Source organism: Pantherophis guttatus, chromosome 2, assembly GCF_059756535.1.
Source record: "Pantherophis guttatus breed Tessera chromosome 2, ASM5975653v1, whole genome shotgun sequence".
Taxonomy (NCBI): Eukaryota; Metazoa; Chordata; class Lepidosauria; order Squamata; family Colubridae; genus Pantherophis; species Pantherophis guttatus.
The window spans coordinates 278,950,257-278,973,599 of NC_142064.1; the positions used below are offsets into that span (position 1 = coordinate 278,950,257).

General features: G+C 44.6%; 1 protein-coding gene across 1 annotated transcript in view; it reads right to left on the bottom strand.

Moving 5' to 3' along the window:
• LOC148115988 (vomeronasal type-2 receptor 26-like) overlaps window positions 1–23,343 on the bottom strand; it is a 38,765-nt gene that overhangs the window by 7,024 nt on the left and 8,398 nt on the right. The window contains exon 7 of the mRNA XM_087885347.1: window positions 7,046–7,177. Coding sequence (XP_087741473.1) covers window positions 7,046–7,177 — 132 coding nt within the window. The remainder of the gene's footprint in view (window positions 1–7,045; window positions 7,178–23,343) is intronic.

Genomic DNA, 23,343 nt, shown 5'->3' on the forward strand with positions numbered 1-23,343 from the left:
ACTTCAGCTGACTGCTAGTTCAGCAGATCAGCGGATCAAATCTCAGCGGCTCAAGGTTGACTCAGCCTTTCATCCTTCCGAGGTGGGTAAAATGAGGACCCAGATTGTTGAGGGCAATATGATATTTAGTATACTGTCGATTGTTGTAAGCCACCCAGAGTCCTCGGAGAGTGGGCAGCATAGAAATATGATTAATAAATAAATAAATAAAATTTCTTAGCTGGAGAAGGAAGGAAACAGTATTCTACCAATAACTAAAATATGCAGAAACTTAAGATCTGTTCACTGTTAGTCCAGAGCCTGGGACATGCTGAAATGAACTCAGTTACAAGAGAGGAGATTCTAATGAAATGAGAGTAAAACATCCTAACAGGAAGGATTTTAGACCAGTTTTAGAAATGAGCCAGTAAAGCAGAAAAGTTTAGTCTCCCCTTCAGTGATTGTCTTAGTCTAGTAATCATTATTCAGAAAAGATTTAACAGAGAGGAGGGGTTGTGCTAGTTAGATGGTCTCAAGGTCCCCTTTAATGTTACAAAGATAAAATTCTGTGGTGCTGATCAAATATTCCTTACATACAGGAGTTTATTTAACAGTGCAAAAATTCCTTTTAAATTTGCGAAGTTTGATATTGAAATTTATCTGTCATTTGAAACATTATCAAAGGGTATAATGTTGACTTTAACTAGCAGAAGGAGGTTGACTAAGCCTGTTGACTTTCACTAGCAGAAGGAGGTTGAGAAGGTTACCTCTCTTCTCCTTTGGATTTCTTCTGAAAAGAAAACAAAACTATGTTTTATGGTTCCTTTTTGTGACCTCATACCTGCCATGGCTTCAGCCTTAGAACCCCCATCTCTTCAGTCTTCTTCCTTGTCTTCCTGGATATGGAGGAATATGCAGCACTCAAGACATGGGCCAGAGTCAGAACAATATCGTAGACATGCTGAGTATTTAGTATCGGTTCCCTGTTCTCTCCCTCTTGGGTCTCCAGAGGTGCTTTCTGGATGCCTCTTCTCCGGCCTTTGACAGACAAGACATGATTTGAAAAAGAACAGCGAAAATATTGATCTTGAAACTGGGGATCTACATAGATATAGGATGGGATGTCATCAGAAGTTGTCCTTTGTTTCAACTGATAAACAAAGGACCACAAGCTATGGACATATTTGTAAAGTCTGTGCCTGAATATTATCATATGCCCCAATTGTGTGGTGATCCAGATTTTCCCTTCAATGGGTCCTGGAAAACGCATAAATATTAAATGGAAAGGAAGAATTCTATCAAAAATGGAAACAAATTCTTTGAAGTGAACGAAGACTTTGGCTTTTCTCCATTTAGAGATGGCATCCCTGAGAGATGCCCTATACCCAGTCCTTGAGAATTGTTGCGATATAACAACACAAATTCCATTCCTGAGAAGCATGGGAGCAAAAGTCCTCATGAAATTGTCTCCTTCCTCTGTGTCTGAAGCAAAGAGCCCAATCAAGGTCCATCTGAAATGGAGGAGCAGTTGGATAATTATTGGGTAGTAAATGTCTTTTGGAGGTAACATCCGGTGGAAAAAGGGGAATTGGCTTTTATCCATCAGAGCCTCTGTAGCAACTCTGTCACTGACCTGAGAATGGAAGGAAGAATCCTATGTTATACTTTTTGGTCAGATTACATCTAAAGTATGAGCTTTTAAGAAATCCAACTTTTTTATGAAGAACACAGTGCAATAGTTTGTTATTGACTAGCCATTAGGGCCTATCAGAATATGTAATAGAGAAAACATTATATAAGACTGTATAGAAAGAAAAAACAAAAGAAAGAAATTACATAAGAAAGAATAAGAATAAGGTATACGTACAATTTACCTCCCACAATCTCACATATCAACTGAACTGTTTCATTCAAATTAGTTGCAGCATTACATGCATATTTTTTTAAAATTCTAACCACATAGGAAATATGTTGTTTTAATATCCTAATAGGTCATTGGTCTTATTTGCAGTCAGATACTGATCTGTCTTTCTTAAAAAAAATGACATTCAAATGATAGATGTGTTATCAAATAATAGATGTGTCATCACTGGAGGTTTTCAGAAGAGACGGGACAGCTACTTGTCTGAAATGGTATAGAATCTGCTGCTTGTGTAGGGAGTTGGATAGATGAGGAGGAGGAAAAAAGAAGGAAGGAAGGAAGGAAGGAAGGAAGGAAGGAAGGAAGGAAAGGAAGGGAAGGAGGGAGAGAGGGAGAAACGTAAAGGAGGAGGAGGAGGAGAAGAACAGGAAGAGGAGGAGGAAGAGGAACAGGAGGAGGAGGAAGAAGAACAGGAGGAGGAGGAGGAGAAGAAGAAGAGGAGGAGGAGGAGGAAGAGGAAGAGGAGGAGGAGGAGGAGGGGAGGGGAAGGCAATAATCCTACTCATTTAGCATTAATACAAATAAGAGAAGTCAACCTCTATATTATATGATCATCTCAGCAAGCTGGACTTGATGAACATTTGGGATCCTATCAACCCTACAAGGCTGCCCAGATCTTAAGAAAGAATATAAGAATATTAAAGCTATATTTGCTATAGTGAGAAAATCTTGCTCTCTTCCCTTCTTACTCTCGTCCTTTATCCTCATACTCCAGTCTGAAGTTTCTTTTAATTCCTTGCTATTTCCCTGAATTTCATTCATACTTTAGCACTTGAATCTCCAAGATCCCTTCCAACTCTATTATTCTATGTTCTATGTCTTCTACCTGTGGAAATCCATGTACGTCTATTATATGGCACTTGCTTAAATCTTCCCTGTTTAATCATTGGCTCCAGCTGCTCAAATCTTGCTCAAGTAAATTTGTTCTATTGGTGATATATTTTAAATTCCCAAACTTCAGCTCGGTATTAAGACCATGGGGGCAACGTTGACACTATATATCTACGGAGATTCTCAGTCATCCAGATCATGGTTGTTCCAAAGGTCCTTTTTCAAAAGGCAACTGGACTTTGCTTTTCCTTGAAGATGTTCTGTTCTGAACTGAAGGAGCTTCTTGGATGAGAAGCAGAACATTTTCAAGGAAAACAAAGTCCAGTTCAGGGGTGAGATTCAGCCTATTTGGACTGGTTCGGGTGAACCGGTAGCTCTGACGATCAGCTGAGAGTGAACCAGTTCACCCCGACAATATTTATATTTATATTTTATTTAAATTTGTATACCGCCCTTCTCCTGGTGGACTCAGGGCGGTGCACAGCCAAGTAAAAAACATCCAATACAAAAGTTAAAAATTTAAAAGAATTATACCCTTTGGCTGAAAATTAAGAACCTTACGACTAAAACCCATTAAACAATTAAAAATCTAATATCTCAAAAACGGGGTGGGGGGGTTTCACACCAGCCCTGCTTGATGGAAGAGAAAAGTTTTTAGGGCGCAGCGAAAAGCCCGGAGATCTGATATCCTCCGTATCTCCGGGGGCAAATCGTTCCAGAGGGCAGGTGCTGCCACAGAGAAGGCCCTCCCCCTGGGGGTCACCAGCCGACACTGCCTAGCTGACGGCATCCTGAGGAGTCCCTCTCTGTGGGAGCGTACTGGCCAGTGGGAGGCTATTGGCGGCAGAAGGCGGTCCCGCAAATACCCAGGTCCGACAATCAGGTGGGCCCGTCCACCCCTGTGCTATAGTGACCTATATTCCCTTTGTTTGTAGCCCAGCTGATCGGCGCGGCAGAGCAGATTGCTGTGTCTCAGCTGTTTTACTCAGTTTCAGAGCTATTTTAAAATGCACCATGTGCGTGCTCAGTGAACCGGTTGTTACATTGGTTGAATCCCACCACTGGTCCAGTTGTCTTTTGAAAAAACACCTTTGGTATGATTGACATCCTATGAGTTAATAAATGGAGCTGAAGAACCTTCTTGAATTAGAAGAAAAATGTCTTCAAAGAAAAAAAATCTAGAAGATCCAGTTGCTTCTTGACCTGGACCTGAATGACTGAAAATCTCCATAAACAAATGGAGCTAATAAAGTTTAACAACTTGTTGTTGTTTTTTAAAGAAAGAAATTAAGCTATTTTAAAATTCTAATAGTACGTTCACTAGTTCCTTTGCTCTAAGTAAGGTACTTTGTTAGTGAGAGAGGCAAGATTCAGTCTAAGAGAAAACTATGCCCAGATAAAGAAAGGAGATAATTTGCTGTATCCGTTCATCATTAAACAGCCATCTATGCTTATGATGTAATTTTCCAAAGATTTTAACATTTGACTTTATTAATTAATAATAGTAATATTAATAACAATAACAACAACAATAATAGAATTACATTATAAATAATGCAATACAATATAATATAAATAATATAATTATTTATAAAATAATATAAAATACCCTATGCCATCAGACTTGAAATTCTGGGTTTAGAAAATGTAGAACTATGCTACCTTCGGTATGACCTAAGCACGGCTCATAAAATCATCTGCTACAATGTCCTACCTGTCAATGACTACTGCAGCTTCAACCACAACAATACGCAAGCACACAATAGATACAAACTTAAAGTGAACCGCTCCAAACTCGATTGCAAAAAATATGACTTCAGTAACAGAGTTGTTAACACCTGGAATGCACTAACAGACTCTGTGGTCTCATCCCAAAACCCCCAAAACTTTAACCTAAAACTGTCTATTGTTGACCTCACCCCATTCCTAAGAGGTCTGTAAGGTGTATGCATAAGAGCACCAGCGTGCCTACCATCCCTGTCCTAATGTTCCCTTTAATTGTATTCATTTTATGTATTCAATTAATTCTTATATATATTATCTAATATGTACTCAACAAGATAAAATAAATAAAAGAAAAAATTATTATGAGAGTAGGAGTCAAGTCTTAATAACCTACACAACCCAACTTGCAAGTGTGTTAATATCATATTCTGAGTATATAACAAGGTTAAAACACAATGGGTATTTAGTGTGGTAATACGCCTTCCAGGCATGAAATCAGGAGTTGCAGGAGGGAGAGGCCTCTTCTCAGATGGCATGTCTGAAAGGTAGGAAGAGGGCAAAGATGGACCTCCACCCCAGCAGTTCACAGAATATATCTGTAGCTTTGTAGGTAATTGTTTTAATCTGTCAAGATTCTGTCTGTAGGTGAAGAACAATAAAGGGAAATGATTCATAAGGTACTCCTGCATTGATCGTGGTTTTTGGGATTTTACATCAACCTTGCACCATTGTCTTACCTTTTGGTAACTAGTGAGCTTTCCTCTCATGCCTCCATTGAGTCGAAATCACTCTTTCAGAAGTGCGTATACAAAGGATTTTGATCAGGGTTAGTATTCTGGGAAACTTGTTAAGGGCAATCAATTTCTTCCATAATATTTCTTTGTTTACTATGTCAAATGCTATGCTAAGGTATTATTGTCAATAGTAGATCAATTCTGCCTACAGCCTGCTTGTTCTTCTGCAAGGAATGTGCTTTTCATCTGCCCACTATCCACTCTACTCAAGAGGAAACTAGCATATATATTTATTCATAATATATGTTGCGGGAAAATAATCGGAGCTTCTTTCAGATTTTATTCTGCCCCATCCTTATGTTTGAGCCCCTTCCACAATAGAAGACAGAAAGAGGGGGACCATGGAAATCTAAATTGGTCAGGAAATTAGATAGGTCCTGCAACGTAGGAGTATATGAAATAAGAATAAAATACACCAGTAATTGAAAGGGTCCTTTTTGTTCCCATTTTTATATGAAGGAAACACCGTTGACACCTTCCACCCAAATGGATATGTCAGGTATTATTTAATGTGGAAATGAGGCTGCCAATATAGAGAGCACCACATTTTATCAATAATTCAGATGATAGAAAATTCTCCCCAGGATCTTATTTCTCTTTAAGTCTTTTTTTCATAAATTTGACCATGAAGAGATTAAGGTAAAAATAGTAACATTTTGGCTAATATTCCTTTATTTAAAAAAAAACCAAACTGGTTTGTTGATGATATGGATCCTACATGTTCATAAGACATGTATGTTTTATTAGCTGTAGTAAGATAAGTCATTGGAATTCTTTTCATGAATCTGGGATTTGTTCACCACTGGCTAAGATCATATACAAAATATGAGCTTCCCATCACTGTTGCCTACTCCTTTTGTACACATGATCCTATGAATGAACACAGAGCCACTCCTCACTTTAAAACACCCAAAGCAATGAGGATGGTGTCATGAGAGGACATAGCTTCTCTGATCCTTGCCCTCTCCCTACTGTAGTTCCCAACCCATTGCCATGACACCAGTAGTGGGTTCCACTTGCCTACGCTACCGGTTCAGAACTGTGAGTGTGCTTGCGCACTTGTTTTGCTCGCGCGTGGCACTTCTGCATATGCGCAGAACCTTCTGCACATGCGCAGAGTGTCTGTGATGACGTCTGGGTGGGTGGGCTGCAACTACCAGTTCGCCTGAACCAGGGCAAACCGGTAGAAATCTACCACTTCATGACACCTACAATGGCCATAATAAAAAGCAACTCTTGATTTCCACGGAGGAAGTATGGTTGGATCTATTGCTCCACCACCTCCACTACACTCACTTTACCAGATAGAGAAAGACACACACATAACCTGTGGAACTTTGTAGGTGCCTAGTATTGTTGACATCTGCATGGAAATCTCCCTTTTAGCTCCATCAACAAGAGTCAAAATGTTGTCCTTCCTTCCACAGCTGTAGTTGGGAACATTGGCTTCTCCAGTAGAGAGCATGTTCAGCAAGGCATCTGAAGTCCCAAATGTGTTCAAATAGTTGTCATGGATGTTGTAGCCCAATGTGAGATTGTGCAGAATCTGAGGACTTTTGTTGATTTGTTGAATGGCAAAAATGTACCACAGGAGATTTGATTCTCTTTTTAAAGATAAACCACTGTAAAAAATGTTTGTTATCATCATCAACAACAACAAAACCAAATTCATGTTTTCAATTTTATACTCTTTGTCACCAGAAGCCCAGTGAGTCTTAAGTTTAGATTGCAGAAAATTAATTGAAAAGCAGAGGCAAATGATATTTACTCATCACTATTTTATTTATTTTTTTACCTTTAAGACAATGGGGGATGTTCCGGTTTGGCGTCGCAGCAATACAGTTGGGGAAATAGCAGGGCTCTCATGAGCCCCGCGAAAACCCCGACTGACAAACCGCTGCTGACAGGTCTGCAGACTGAACCTGTCCTACAGGGACAGGGGAAAGAGATGGACACCTTGGGTGGCCGAGAGGAACAGGCAAGTTCCTCGGAGGCCGGAGGAAACCCTCTGAGTTGGCGGCAGGGGGATGGCAGCCATGGCAGCTGCCACGAAGCCGGGACAAACTGGGAAAAGAAATGTGCAGAAGGAAAGAAAGAAGAATGACATGCTTTGAAGCCAGGTGAGTGTCACTGACCCAGGCGAGAAACAGCATTTTGAGCATAAATATCTACTAATAAGACCCCAAGCCTGAAACAGCGGCTGGAGATCTTTGGGGCTTGAAGATTTTCTAAAGAAATAACAAGGGTTAAAGGTGGGAAACACTCTGGAAGAGTATACTTGGAAATTGTTGATTAATAGATAAATATACTGGAAAGAAAATATTACCTGTTGGGAGTAGGGAGTTAAAATGCTGGAAATCAGCCAAAATGCTGGAAATCAGCCAAAAAATGGAGTTATGGAGGAGAATATGCTGAAATTCAGCCAAAATAAGACATGCTGGAAATCAGCCAAATAACAGGTGGAGCTATGGAGGATAAAATGCTGGAAATCAGCCAAAAATAGGTGGAGTTATGGAGGATAAAATGCTGAAAATCAGCCTAATAATTGTGGAGTTAGGGAGGAGAATATGCTGAAATTCAGCCAATACAAGATACATTGGAAATTAACCAAAAAACAGGTGGAGTTAGGGAGAATAATATGCTGGAAACCAGCCAAACTGAATTACATTGGAAATTAGTTAAATAATAGTTGGATATATATATATATATAGGGTGAAAATCTTTGTGTAAAAATTTAAGATTTGAAGACTGGATGGGTCTAGATACTAAAAAACACAGTAAGAATTTTGATCAATAAATGGAAATAGAAGTTAATGTTGTATATATTTGGAACTTAAGATAGGAGGTGATAAAATAGTAAGGTAAACATTTAGATTAAGAGGTTAGATTATTATTACTTTTTTTTAGGGGGAAAACTTTTGTATTTTGATTTTGTTGTTAAAAGAAGTAATGGAGAAGAATTTGGAAATAACTGAATTGATTTTTGATATAATAGAATGGTTTAATTAAGATGCTAGAATCTATGTTATAAATATTTGTTTTTATTTGGAACTAAAAGATGTAATGGTAAAAAAAATATGAAAATGTAAGCGAGATTACCTACCTATGACCGGATCAAGACTTCATTCTTGAAAGTTATATTTTATGTTTATGTTTGGAAAAAATAAAAAAATATTTTGCAAAAAAAGAAGGAGGAGGAGGAGGAGGAGGAGGAGGAGGAGGAGGAGGAGGAGGAGGATGGAAATAGTCCTTTACCATGTATAAGAATCACAAATATACCATAATTCTTAGAATTAATTTTCCTCTGCCCATTACCAGATTCAAAATCATTCAATTATTAAAGTAGAACGACCAAAAATAAAAAGGATATTTTGTAATTGCCACAGAAAATCAACTCTAAAAAAGTAAGGTTTTATTTCTCTAAAGATCAGATATTCAATATCAATGAATGATTATTAAAATATGGAAATGAGCCAAGCAGAGGCAACTATATCCCTTTTAATCATTACTTTAAACAAAATTCAGTATTCAAGTGAGGAATTCAGGACTGGATTGGGAGGGGAAAATAATCTGGACTTCTTTCAGATTTTTTTCTGCCCAATCCTTGGATTTGAGTCTGTTCCACAATAGAAGAGAAAAGAAGGAAGCCATGGAAATCAACATTATTCAGGAAATTAGACAGGTCTTGCAATTTAGGAGTACGTGAAATAAGAAGAAAAGAAGAAAAATGTTACAACTGCAACTGTAAGGAACGCAAGTCAATGCCTGACTTACGAGTGAGACTGACTAGGAGGAACCATATTGAAAGACAATGTTCTCCGTGGTATTTTTGTTTCAGTGAGAACTATACTTATGAGATGGTCTCCTGGTCCGTAATAGCTCCATGGTTTATTTTTATCCTGCTGCTCCAAGCTCAGAGGGCACTTCATCCTAAGCTTCCCAGAGACTGGCTGGGACATCAGCAGCATCAGAAGCAGAAGTAGGAGGTCCATAATTCATGGGAATGAATCAATCCTAGTTTCTAAACAAGAGTGACAAGAATAGTTAGAAGAATTCAAAGCCCTCTCACAAGATGGAAATGCCAGTGACTTTGCTGGTGCTGACAGAGACAAACCAGCTTCACCTGAAAAGGATAGAAAGATACATTCAAAAACACAGCCCCTTCCTGTCCTGAACACACTCAGCATAGCTAGAGGCATTTATCCTTTTCTGATGTAAGATCCCTTTCATGTTGTTTCAGTCTGATGTTTACTTCAAAGGGACTAACTGGAAAAGTAGCAAAGAGGTCCCAAAGATCGGGATTGTGATCATTACACTAAGAAGCATCTTCTCCTCTGGGGATTCTGAACTTTTTCAGGGCTCCGTGTGCAGAGGGGTAGCTGGAGAAAAGTATGTAAGTGAGGGGGGGAAAATCAGATGCTATGGGTTCTGTTCTGCTGTAGTTTTGGTCCTCCCTGTCAGGACATTTCGAGAAAGCGATGCTGGAGGAAGATAGTTCAACAACCAGGGAATTGACTTCTGCTGTTGCTCTTCAATGTGGTTTCTTGTCAAAATGCATAGTGGTTTCAATCTCATTGAAGATACCAAGGGAACTTTATTTGCGCACGGTCACTCATGCCCTAGTTACCTCCCGTATGGACTACTGTACATGGGGCTCCCCTTGAAAAGCACCCGGAGGCTCCAACTGGTCCAGAACGTAGCCGCGCGGGTGATTATGGGAGCAGCTCGTTGCACCCATGTAACACCTCTCCTACACGAGCTGCACTGGCTCCCGGTGGTCTTCCGGGTGTGATTCAAGGTGTTAGTTATCACCTTTAAAGCGCTCCATGGCTTAGGACCTGGGTACCTACGAGACCGTCTTTTGCCACCAATAGCCTCCCACCGACCAGTTCATTCTCACAGGGAGGGACTCCTCAGGGTACCGTCAGTCAAATTATGCCGACTGGCGACTCCCAGGGGGAGGGCCTTCTCTGTGGGGGCTCCAACCCTTTGGAATGAACTGCCCCCGGAGATACGGAATATCCCTGATCTCCATGCTTTCTGCCATGCCCTCAAAACCCTGATGTTCCAACAAGCGGGGCTAAACATATGAACATGTGAATGTTTTTAAAATGTTATCTAATTTTAGGTTCTATTTAATTGGGCCAAACTATGTTATAATAATAATTTTAATTAGCAATTTTATGATGTTTGTGTATCTATATTTTTCTTGACTGTACACTGCCTTGAGTCCTATGGGAGAAAGGCGGTATAGAAATATAATAAATAAATAAATAAATAAATAAATAAATAAATAAATAAATAAATAAATAAAATCTAAAATTTGTTACTACCAGTTCTGTGGGCGTGGCTTGGTGGTGGTGGGTAATGTGACTGGGTGGGCATGGCCAACTTTTTTTTTTTTTTACTTTTAAAACCATTTTTTCTACAACCTCTTCTGATGAAGAGGTTGTAAAAAAAATGCTTTTAAAAACCTCTGACGATCCCAGCTGAGTTGCCTGATCGTCAGAGGCTTTTTTTTCTTTTAAAAACATTTTTTCTACAACCTCTTCGAGAAGTTGTTTTAAAAAATGCTTTTAAAAGCCTCTGACGATCCCAGCTGAGCCGCACGATCATCAGAGGCTTTTTCTTTTACTTTTAAAAACATTTTTTTCAGCTGAAGAGGTTGTAGAAAAAATGCTTTTAAAAATTAAAAAAAAGCCTCTGATGATCGCACGGCTCAGCTGGGCATTGGGAGGGGGCAAGGATTTTTGCTATGAGTTCTCTGAACCACCTGCCTCCATCGCTACCAGATCGGGTGATCCGGTCCGAACCGGGAGCATTTCACCCCTGCAAATATGCCTTGACTCTAGAGTGGAATGGAAGAATGCCTTGGAAACATTGGTCCAATAATTAGGATGGGGAGTAAACAACAGAAGCAATTTTATAGATTTGACAGCTTTTGAGCATCTGAAGACAAAAGATCTCCTTCCAACTTTGACCATCTATCCAAAAGATGGAGAGAAATTTTGGAATGGGACTCTCAGGGAACAATTTACTGAAAGTCAATAACAGTTTTAAGAGAGAGTTCAAATCAACCCTGATGCAGCAGTCAAGGTATTCGAAGAGGAGGAGGAAGACCCAGTTCACGTCCCCCATGGAAGATCCATGGGTGATGTCACGACACAGTTCTTCTCACACACTTCTCAAACAGTGATTGGTTGGAGGGAGCTTTGTGGAGTTGAAGAAGTGAACAACATGGCTATGTTATCACGCTTAGTGGACATGTAAAAACAATTAAGGAGAATCCAAAGATTATTTCAATATATCATTATTGTGGGGAGATTTCTCTATGGAAAGATTAGGCGTTACTCACCACAGTTGGTGAAATTGACAGAACTTTCTGAGATGTACAAATTGACTTACAAATTAGTGGTTTATTGGTTTATTTCTATTGTGATGCAAAACAAAAAACGGGTGTGTTTGTGTGGATATATGGTTTTTTAGAAAATTTAAAGGAGAATTTAATATCTTCGACTTATTAACTGGCATTTGGGAGAAAGTCATATAAAAAGTTCATTTCTATTTTATTTTTTGCTGTAGCACCCACCCTATAGAGCACCGTTGCCCAAAGGGTCAGGCTGGTCCCAATTTGGCTGGCCTCCCAGAAGGATCTGAAGTCATGTCTTTGCCAATTGGCCTGGGGATTAAAGAGAGATGTACGCCATAAAATGTCTGTATTCTTCTTGAATGGTTTTACTGAATGTCTTCTCATTCTGAAGTGTTTTTAATGTTTGTATAGCTGTTTTATGTGTGTGTTATGTGTGTGTGTGTGTTTGTGTGTATTTGTGGTACCATTTCTTTTTTAACTGTAAGCCACCCAAAGTCACAATTTGAAATGAATGGCTATATAAATTGAAAAAAAAAATGAAATGCAACAATAGTTCATTAAGAGAATATCCCACCTAAAAAGAAGTCTACTAATAGTTTCCCATGTACCATGGATCTCTGGAAATGTGATGATTTGGAGTTAATGTTTCCCAGAGTTAGAGAAAGCCCAAGAGAGTTTTGTTAGAAGGTAGCTCAAGTTCATAACTTTGCTAAGTGTATGGGAAAATGACCATCTCAGGATGGGTAACTTCTGAATAGAACCTTTCTTTCTTTCTTTCTTTCTTTCTTTCTTTCTTTCTTTCTTTCTTTCTTTCTTTCTTTTTCTTTCTTTCTTTCTTTCCCCCCTCCCTTCTTTCCTCCCTCCCCCTCCCTCCTTTCTTCCTTTCTTTCCATTCCTCCCTCCTTCCCTCCTTCCTTCCTCCCTTCTTTCTTTCTCTCCCCCCTCTTTTCTTTCCTTCCTCCCTCCCTATCTTCCTGCCTTCTCCCTCCCTCCTTCTTTCTTTCTTTCTTTCTTTCTTTCTTTCTTTCTTTCTTTCTTTCTTTCTTTCTTTCTTTCTCACTTCATCCAAAAACCTGGGCTGACAATTACTGGGATCCTTGGCCACCTTAAGATCTTGGACAAGATAAACCAGCATTATGAGATAAACTCAAAGTACATTTTAGAATCCATTACTCCATGACTTCTGCCCAAAGAAGTCAAAGAGAAAAAGTTTGTAAGGAACACAAGGAACACCCAGATTACCTGCCAGTTTCTCTATTACTCTCTATTGTATATTCTATTTGCATATTTTTTTTTTGCATTTTATTAAATTTGTATACCGCCCTACTCCCGAAGGACTCAGGGCGGTGAACAGGCACGAAATAAAACACATAAATACGAAAGTTAAAACATAATTAAAACCTAATTAAATAATTTTTGCCCGAGACAATTTAAAACTCCCAATAATTTAAAACAAATTAAAATTTGAGTTTAAAAATTTAAAAAAGAGGGGAAAAATTAGGCCAGGTCGGCCTGCTGGAATAAGAGTGTCTTCAAAGTACGGCGGAAAGTGCGCAGATCCGGGATCCTCTGTATCTCCAGGGGGAGCTCGTTCCAGATAGTAGGTGCCCCCACAGAGAAGGCCCTCCCCCTAGGGGCTGCCAGTCGACATTGTTTGGCTGACGGCACCCGGAGGAGCCCCTCTCTATGAGAGCGTACCGGCCGGTGGGAGGCTGTTTGTGGTAGTAGGCGGTCCCGTAAGTAGCCAGGTCCTAAGCTATGGAGAGCTCTAAAGGTGGTAACCAAAACCTTGAAGCGCACCTGGAAGACCACCGGGAGCCAGTGCAGCTCGCGCAGGAGAGGTGTCACATGGGAGCGCCATGTTGCTCCCATAACCACCCGCGCGGCCGCACTCTGCGCCAGTTGTAGCCTCCGGGTGCTCCACAAGGGGAGCCCCATGTAGAGAGCGTTACAATAGTCCAGGTGGGAGGTAACGAGGGCATGAGTGACTGTGTGTAGGGAGTCCCGATCCAGAAAGGGATGCAACTGGCGTATCAGGCGAACCTGATGAAAGATCCTCCCGGTCACGGCCGTCAAGTGCTCTTCTAAAGACAGCCGTGAGTCCAGGAGGACACCCAAGTTGCGAGCCCTCTCCGTGGGGGCCAGCGATTCACCCCCAATAGTCAGCGATGGCGTCAACTGACTATATCGGGACATCAGAAACCACAGCCACTCGGTCTTGGATGGGTTGAGCCTGAGCCTGTTCCTCCCCATCCAGATCCGCATGGCCTCCAGACACTGAGACATCACTTCAAGGGCATCGTTGGGGTGGTCTGGGGTGGAGATGTACAGCTGGGTGTCATCAGCGTACTGGTGGTACTTCACCCCGAAACCACGGATGATCTCACCCAGCGGCTTTACATAAATGTTGAACAAAAGGGGCGAGAGGACCGACCCTTGTGGCACCCCACATATGAGGGGCCTCGGGGTCGACCTCTGCCCCCCTGCCAACACAGACTTCAACCGACCAGAGAGAAAGGAGGAGAACCACCATAGTACAGTGCCTCCCACCCCTAACTCTTCCAACCGGTGCAGCATGATACCATGGTCGATGGTATCAAAAGCCGCCGAGAGGTCTAACAGGACCAGGACAGAGGAGCACCCCCTGTCCCGAGCCCTCCAGAGATCATCAACCAATACGACCAATGCCATTTCCGTGCTGTACCCGGGTCTGAAACCCGACTGGAACGGATCCAGATATGTCATCTCATCCAGGTGCTGGGGAAGCTGTTGTGCAACCACACTCTCGACAACCTTTGCCACAAAACGAAGGTTGGAGACCAGATGATAATTAACCAACATTGCCGGGTCCAGGGAAGGCTTCTTGAGGAGAGGCCTCACCACCGCCTCTTTCAAGGCGGCGGGGAAGACACCCTCACCCAGTGAAGCATTTATAATCCCCTGGAGCCAGCCTCGCATCACCTCCCGGGAAGCCAGCACTAACCAGGAAGGACACGGGTCCAATAAACAAGTGGTCGCGTTCAGTCTGCCCAGAATCCTGTCCACGTCCTCAGGGGTCACAGGATCAAACTCATCCCAGATAACATTCTCAAGACCTGCCCCAGTCCCTCCCCCTGAGACTACTCAGTCGGAGTCCAGATCTTCCCGAATCTGAGTGATTTTGTCATACAGATACTGAACAAAATCCTTGGCTCTACCCTCCAAGGGGTCCTCCCGCGCTTCCTGGTGGAGCAGGGAGCAGTCACCCTAAACAGGGTGGCCGGGCGGTTATCTGATGATGCAATAAGAGCAGCAAAATAACTACATTTCGCTGCTTTTATCACCACTAGGTACTTCCTAATATGGGATCTTACCAGTGTCCGGTCTGATTCAGAAAGACTGGCCCTCCAACTACTCTCTAGGCGTCTTTTCTGGCGCTTCAACTCCCTCAGCTCCTCAGTGAACCAAGGAGCCAAATGAGATCGGCGCCGGGTCAGAGGCCGCAAAGGCACGACCCGATCAAGAGCTCCAGCAGCCACCCTGTCCCAGGCGGCCACTAGGTCTCCAATCGAGGCGTGTGCCAGAGCCTCAGGAAATGGCCCAAGCTCCATCTGGAACCTATCAGGTTCCATCAGGCGCCTGGGGAGGAACCATCTTACCGGCTCTGCCTCCCTGCGGTGGGGTGCAGCGGTTCGAAGGTCAAGATGAAGGAGAGAGGGATCTGACCATGACAAGGGCTCAGTGACTATATCCCCTATCTCAAGATCACTCAGCCACTGTCCAGAGACAAAAACCAGATCCAGCGTGTTTCCCCCCATGTGGGTAGGGCCATGAATTAACTGGGTCAGGTCCATGGCTGTCATGGAAGCCATGAACTCCCGAGCCACCTCAGACGCCTCACCCAGGGACGGCAGGTTGAAATCCCCCATGACCATAAGCCTGGGGGTATCAACCGCCACCGCGGCGATGACATTGAGTAGCTCGGGCAGGGCTGTTGCCACGTGGCAGGGAGCCAGGTACGTGATCAGCAAACCCATCTGAACCCCATGACCCCACTTCACGATGAGGGACTCACAGCCGGCCGTCTGAGGAACAGTGGCCTCCCTCAGTCTCATATTTGGACATGTCCAAGGGGCACCAGCCACTGGATCCCTGCTAGTAGGCATATATGTGAGTGGATTGCTATAGTAGTGTGTACTGAGATGATGGATGAAGTTTTAGTCAGTTGAATGAGGCTCAAGAATATATTAATGGAATTATATTCTTGTCTATGGGAGCAGATGGTGGCAGAGAGAAAAGCAGAGGTGGAGATTTTTGAACTGTTTTTAACAAAATTCAGTCATATCTCTCTGAGCATGTGCGAAGATGGCGGCTCGTAGGTGAAGCTCCGATGCCTCGGAGGAGAAGTAGGGCTTACTGAGGACTTTCGGGGGGCCGAATATCAGCTGTTGGCCCCCGCCCAGCAAGAGGAATGTGTGGGCGGCCTGTCGCGAGCTTTTGAGCTCCCCTGGATGATCGGCGTGGGCGGCTGGAGCCGAAAAACGCCGCAAGGCTATGGCGGCGGTGAACGGGAGGCTGGAGCAAGGTCGGGGCGGCACCGGGTTGCCTTGGCATCCCCCCCCCAGTGGCGCCCCCCCAGCGGCGCCCTCCCAGTGTTGGCTGGAGCGGGGAGGGGTGTGGGGAGACAGCAGCTCGTTGGAGCGTCCCCCCCCGGAAAAGCACCCCGATATGGTTCCCAGCTGTCAGCAGCGGCCGCGACGGTTGGAGCGGCGGCTGTGGCGGCTGGGGATGAAACGACGGCCGCTGGGGCGGTGCTGGGTGGAACGGCGCTATCCTGGCTGTTTTCAGACTGACTTCAGACCGACTTTAGACTTTTTTACCAGGGTCGGTTATTTACTGCGGAGGGAGGAAGGGAAGAATGCAGTCCAACTGGTTGCTGACTTCTGAAGACCCCTGAAGACCGGGGCTTAAAGGGGATTAGAAGACCCTATGGAGACTGGGGGTTTGGCAAAGTTGGGCGACTGGCCTGCCTCCCCCTGGCCTGTATCCATTTTCCCCTCCCCGCCGCGGCCTGGTTATGGGCGTGGGCGGGGCCGTGGCCATTTGATCTGGACCTTATCTGCACTGGCACTGGACTGCATTGGACTTATTGGACCCCTGACCTGACCTGACTATAATTGACCCCCAGTTTCCGGCTATATCATCAGTCCCAGTCACATTTATAATGCCTTGCTGTGAGGAGACGCTTAAGCCTGGGTGTGGTCACCGAGGGAGTCACCTTGCTGTTATTGCCACTGAATTAGACCTGTCGATACCAGCCGCCGTGAGAGGGTGGCTTGGTCATTGCTTTTCAGGGCATCGGCTTGAGACTCCTCTCCACTGCCGTGAGAGGACAGTGGAGCCCCGGTTCTGATCCGCGCCAAAATGGTGAACTGTCTCTCCTGGACTTTTAAATGTACCATCATTGAATCCTTAGCCTGACTCTATTTCCCCAAGCGAACTTGCAGGAATGTATTCACCGGCTGAGCTCTTTGCCTTGCGAGACTCCCCCCTCTCGCAAGCCTGGCCTTCCATGTTATCGAAGGCCTACCTCGATGAAGGGCTTTGGAACCCAGAGAGGTGGCATGTCACGAAGAGGGGGTTGAGGGGTTTTTTAGATAAAGTTTTCGCAAATGTCTTAAGGGGTTCCGGGGGGGGAGGGTTGGATCAGAAGTAAGGCCGTGGGTATGGGGGATAACCCACTAAGGGGAGGGCCAGGTAAGGCTGTGGAGCACGGCATGGGGGGTGGGGGGGCCGGGGTCAAGAGGGGGGATAAAGTTCATCCAGATAAGGTTTTTACCATCAGTACCGTGGGTGGGAGGGGTAGATATGGCGGGAGCAGGGGGCCATATCATGTTAGGGGAGCGCGCGCCCGCTGTCTTCGAGCGGTGGCGCGCTCCGGCCCCCAAAGCTCCACTTGTTTTCCAGGTGGCGCAGATCCTCAGGGCCCTGGCCTCCGTCTGATGTTATGCAATGCCAGGTCTGTAGTAAATAAAGCCCCCCTCATTTGTGATCTTGTTCAGGAGGGGGGAGCGGACCTGGCAGGTATTACGGAAACCTGGTTGGGCCAAGAGGGGGGTGTCCCTCTTGTTGAAATGTGCCCACCAGGTTTCTGCGCATTCCATCAGCCGAGGTTGCAGGGTAGGGGCGGGGGGGTAGCGGTTATTATTAACGAAGGTCTGAGACCGAGGGAGGCCACTGTTCCTCAGACGGCCGGCTGTGAATCCCTCCTTGTGAAATGGGGCCACGGGGTTCAGATGGGTTTGCTGATCACATACCTGGCTCCCTGCCATGTGGCAGCAGCCCTGCCCGAGCTACTCAGTGTCATCGCCACGGTGGTGGTTGAGACCCCTAGGCTTATGGTCATGGGGGATTTCAACTTGCCGTCCGTTGGTGAGGCATCTGAGGTGGCTCGGGAGTTCATGGCTTCCATGACAGCCATGGACCTGACCCAGTTAATTCATGGCCCTACCCACACGGGGGGAAACACGCTGGATCTGGTTTTTGTCTCTGGACAGTGGTTGAGTGATCTCGAGATAGGGGATATAGTCACCGAGCCCTTGTCATGGTCTGATCACTCTCTCCTTCGTCTCGACCTTCGAACCGCTACACCCCACCGCAGGGAGGCGGAGCCGGTAAGATGGTTCCGCCCCAGGCGCCTGATGGAACCGGATAGGTTCCAGATGGAGCTTGGGCCATTCCCTGAGGCTCTGGCACACGCCTCGACTGGAGACCTAGTGGCCGCCTGGGATAGGGCGGCCGCTGGAGCTCTGGATCGGGTCGTGCCTTTGCGGCCTCTGACCCGGCGCCGATCTCATTTAGCTCCTTGGTTCACTGAGGAGCTGAGGGAGTTGAAGCGCCGGAAAAGACGCCTAGAGAGTAGTTGGAGGGCCAGTCTTTCTGAATCTGACCGGACACTGGTAAGAGCTCATATTAGGAATTACCTAGTGGCGATAAAAGCAGCGAAATGTAGCTATTTTGCTGCTCTTATTGCGTCATCAGATAATCGCCCTGACAAAATCGCTCAGATTCGGGAAGATCTGGACTCCGACTGGATAGTCTCAGGGGGAGGGACTGGGGCAGGTCTTGAGAATGTTATCTGGGATGAGTTTGATCCTGTGACCCCTGAGGACGTGGACAGGATTCTGGGTAGACTGAACGCGACCACTTGTTTATTGGACCCGTGTCCCTCCTGGTTAGTGCTGGCTTCTCGGGAGGTGACACGAGGCTGGTTCCAGGGGATTATAAATGGGTGAGGGTGTCTTTCCTGCTGCCTTGAAAGAGGCGGTGGTGAGGCCTCTCCTCAAGAAGCCTTCCCTGGACCCGGCAATGTTGGTAAATTATCGTCCGGTCTCCAACCTTCGTTTTGTGGCAAAGGTTGTTGAGAGTGTGGTTGCGCAACAGCTTCCCCAGCACCTGGATGAAACGACGTATCTGGATCCATTCCAGTCGGGCTTCAGGCCCGGGTACAGCACGGAAACGGCATTGGTCGCGTTGGTTGATGATCTCTGGAGGGCTCGGGACAGGGGGTGCTCCTCTGTCCTGGTCCTGTTAGATCTCTCAGCGGCTTTTGATACCATCGACCATGGTATCATGCTGCACCGGTTGGAAGAGTTAGGGGTGGGAGGCACCGTGTTGCGGTGGTTCTCCTCCTTTCTCTCTGACCGGTCGCAGTCCGTGTTGACAGGGGGACAGAGGTCGACCCCGAGGCCCCTCATATGTGGGGTGCTGCAAGGGTCGGTCCTCTCACCTCTCCTGTTCAACATTTATGTGAAGCCGCTGGGCGAGATCATCCGTGGTTTCGGGGTGGAGTACCATCAGTACGCTGATGACACCCAGCTGTACATCTCCACCCCGGATCACCCCAACGATGCCCTTGAAGTGATGTCCCGGTGCCTGGAGGCCGTACGGATCTGGATGGGGAGGAACAGGCTCAGGCTCAACCCATCCAAGACCGAGTGGCTGTGGTTTCCGACGTCCCGATATAGCCAGTTGACGCCATCACTGACTATTGGGGGCGAATCATTGGCCCCCACGGAGAGGGCTCGCAACTTGGGTGTCCTCCTGGATTCACGGCTGTCTTTAGAAGAGCACTTGACGGCCGTGACCGGGAGGATTTTTTATCAGGTCCGCCTGATTCGCCAGTTGCGTCCCTTTCTGGATCGGGACTCGTTACGCACGGTCACTCATGCCCTCGTCACCTCCCGCCTGGACTATTGTAACGCTCTCTACATGGGGCTCCCCTTGAGGAGCACCCGGAGGCTCCAACTGGCGCAGAGTACAGCCGCGCGGATGGTAATGGGAGCGACATGGCGCTCCCATGTAACACCTCTCCTGCACTGGCTCCCGGTGGTCTTCCGGGTGCGCTTCAAGGTTTTGGTTACCACCTTTAAAGCGCTCCATGGCTTAGGGCCTGGTTATTTACGGGACTGCCTACTACCACCAATAGCCTCCCACCGGCCAGTACGCTCTCATAGAGAGGGACTCCTCCAGGTGCCGTCAGCCAAACAGTGTCAACTGGCGGCCCCTAGGGGGAGAGCCTTCTCTGTGGGGGCACCTACCATCTGGAATGAGCTCCCCCCGGAGATACGGAGGATCCCGGATCTGCGTTCCTTCCGCCGTGCTGTGAAGACCTTTTTATTCCATCAAGCGGGCTTGGCCTGATCTCTTCCCTTTTTAAAATATGTAAATTTTAATCTGTTTTTAAATTATTGAGGTATTTTAATTTGTCTGGGCCAAAAAGTTTAATTTGATTTTATCGGGTTTTTAAATTTTGTGTATTTATGTATTTTATTGTTGGCTGTTCACCGCCCTGAGTCCTTCGGGAGTAGGGCGGTATACAAATCAAATAAAACCTAAACCTAAAAAACATAAACCAAAAACAATATTTTTGGAAAAGGGGAGTTTTCTACATACTTAAACACAAAGAAAAAAGGTGAAATATATTTATTGTAAACTAGTGCATTGTCCATTGTGATGCAAACCAAAAGCAGGTGTGTTTGTGTGAATGCATGCTTTTTTTAGGAAATTTAAAGGAGAAAATAATATATTTGAGTTCTAACTAGCAGAAAGTCCTATGAAAATTTCCTTTCAGTTTTATTTTGACATCAAATGTTCTTTTGTATTCAGCTCTGGTCTTAAAAAAATAATGTAGCACTTGGGAATAAAGATGCAACATAGCAAGCCAGTACTGGAAGCCAAGATAGAGAAGATCTGTACAGCCACCATGTACTTCCCCTTAGTGCTCAGGTAGGTTGGAACGAAGGATATCCAGACGCTGCAGAAGACCAGCATGCTGAAGGTGATCAGCTTGGCTTCATTGAAGGCCCCAGGGAGATTCCTGGCCAGAAAAGCCACCGTGAAGCAGATGATAGCCAGGAAACCCATGTAGCCAAGGGCAAGGTAGAACATGGCAACAGAGCCTTGATTACATTGGAGGATGATCTCTGCAGATTGAGAGTGCGTGTCTGACTCAGGGAATGGGGGAGTAGTGCCCAACCAGATGCTGCAGAGGACAACCTGGACACCAGAACAAGAAAGGATGATAGAATTGGCCAAGGTCTTCCCTAGCCATCTCTGTATATTATTCCCTGGTTTTGTGGCAACGAATGCTAAAACCACAGTGACTGTTTTGGCCAACACTGTGGAAATGGCAACTGAGAAGATGTTGCTGAAGGCTATTTGTTGGAGAAGGCAAGTCCCTCTCCTCGGCTGGCCAATGAATAGGAACGATGTCAAGAAGGAAAGCAGGAGGGAGACGAGGAGAATGTAGGAAAGGTCCCGATTGTTGGCTTTGACTATGGGAGTTTCTCGGAACTTAATGAAGATTCCCAAGACAAAACCTGTTACTGAAGGGAGGAACAAGGCAAGTGAAGCTAGGATGATCCCCAAATTTTCTTGATAGGATAAGAAAGTTTCAGTCTTAGGTATACAATCATTTCTTTTGATGTTTGGATGCTGATCTGCTGGACATTTGGTGCATTTTTCAGCATCTGAAAAGAGAAAGATTAACATCTACTATAAAGCAGTTTCTTCCATCACAAGCATACTTAGAGTGAGACTAGTGATGATATGTTTTGCATTCATTTGGCTGTATTTTGCATTGTTTGCATCCCAGACATTATTAACCACCCTTCAGAAAAGAAAACCAAAGCATTCCGCAGGCCTCCCTCCATAGAATAGAATAGAATAGAATAGAATAGAATAGAATAGAATAGAATAGAATAGAATAGAATAGAATAGAATAGAATAGAATAGAACAGAATTCTTTATTGACAAAGTGTGATTGGACACATAAGGAATTTGTCTTTGGTGCATATGCTCTCAATGCATATAAAAAGACAAGATACATTCATCAAAAATCATAAGGTACAAGACTTAATGATCGTCATAGGGTACAAATAAGGAAATAGGAAACAATATCAATATAAATCATAAGGATACAAGCAACAAAATATTTAATTATTTTAAACAGTTTTTAGATTTTGTATGTCTTGTTTTTACTTTGGCTGTTCACCGCCCTGAGTCTTATATTGGAGAAGGGCGGTATAGAAATTTAAACAAATAAATAAATAAATAAACAAATAAACAAAGTTACAGTCATGCAGTCATAAGTGGGAGGAGATGGGTGATAGGAACGATGAGAAGACTAATAGTAATAGTAATGCAGCCTTAGTGAATAGTTTGATAGTGTTGAGGGAATCATTTGTTTAGCAGGGTGATGGTGGTTGGGAAAAAACTGTTCTTGTGCCTAGTTGTTCTGGTGTGCATTGCTCTATAGCATCGTTTTGAGGGAAGGAGTTGAAACAATTTATGTCCTGGATGCGAGGGGTCTGTAAATATTTTCACAGCCCTCTTTTTGACTCGTGCAGTATACAGGTCTTCAATGGAAGGCAGGTTGTTAGTAATTGTTTTTTCTGCAATTCTCTATGGATAAATATTCATTGGGACTTCCAAAATTGGACAATTTTAAGCCCAGGAATGGGGAAAATGCATGACTCGAAGTCTCAATAACCCCTTCCAGTTCTGATTCTTCTGCACATCTGTATGAATAAACTGGAGGTTAGGAAAACTTTTTTATCGGCTCTCACTTTGCAAATGTCAATTTCCCCCCACTGCTTTGACCAAGGAAAGTGGACAGCAGTAACTCTGGCTGGTGTTTTCCACTGTTTCAGGATCCAACCTGAGTCCATCCTTCCTCATGAGCTGCACTAACAATCAAAAGCTTGTAAGACTAAACTGTGGTCCAGGGACTGACTCAGATTGCATCCTGCAACATTATTTGCCTTCGTTCCTCTGTCCCAACTGGAGATGCCTCCCAGTTCCAGCCTTCCAGGTGCAGGGCAAGATGGCCTTGACTCCTTGAGAAAGGAATGTTATTATGACTATATATCAGCCCACCTCCACACAATTCCCCCTCCCAGTTTCCCACAGTAGTAAATGTGGCAGGCCTGAAGATCCAACGAAAAAGATGGCTTCCAGGCCTGACAGGGCTATTCAGGGCTGGACATTTTCCTGTGACTGTTAAACAAGCAACTTCATCCTCAGTATTATTAGATTCAGGAAGAGAGGTGGGAGGATAGAGGAGAAGGAAGGATTTCTCCATTTTTTTCAGAGATACCAAGAAAACAATGATAGAGATTGACATGTAAAGAAGATGAAGACCAAGAAATGTCATCCCTCTTCTAATTCCAAGGCTTGTATGA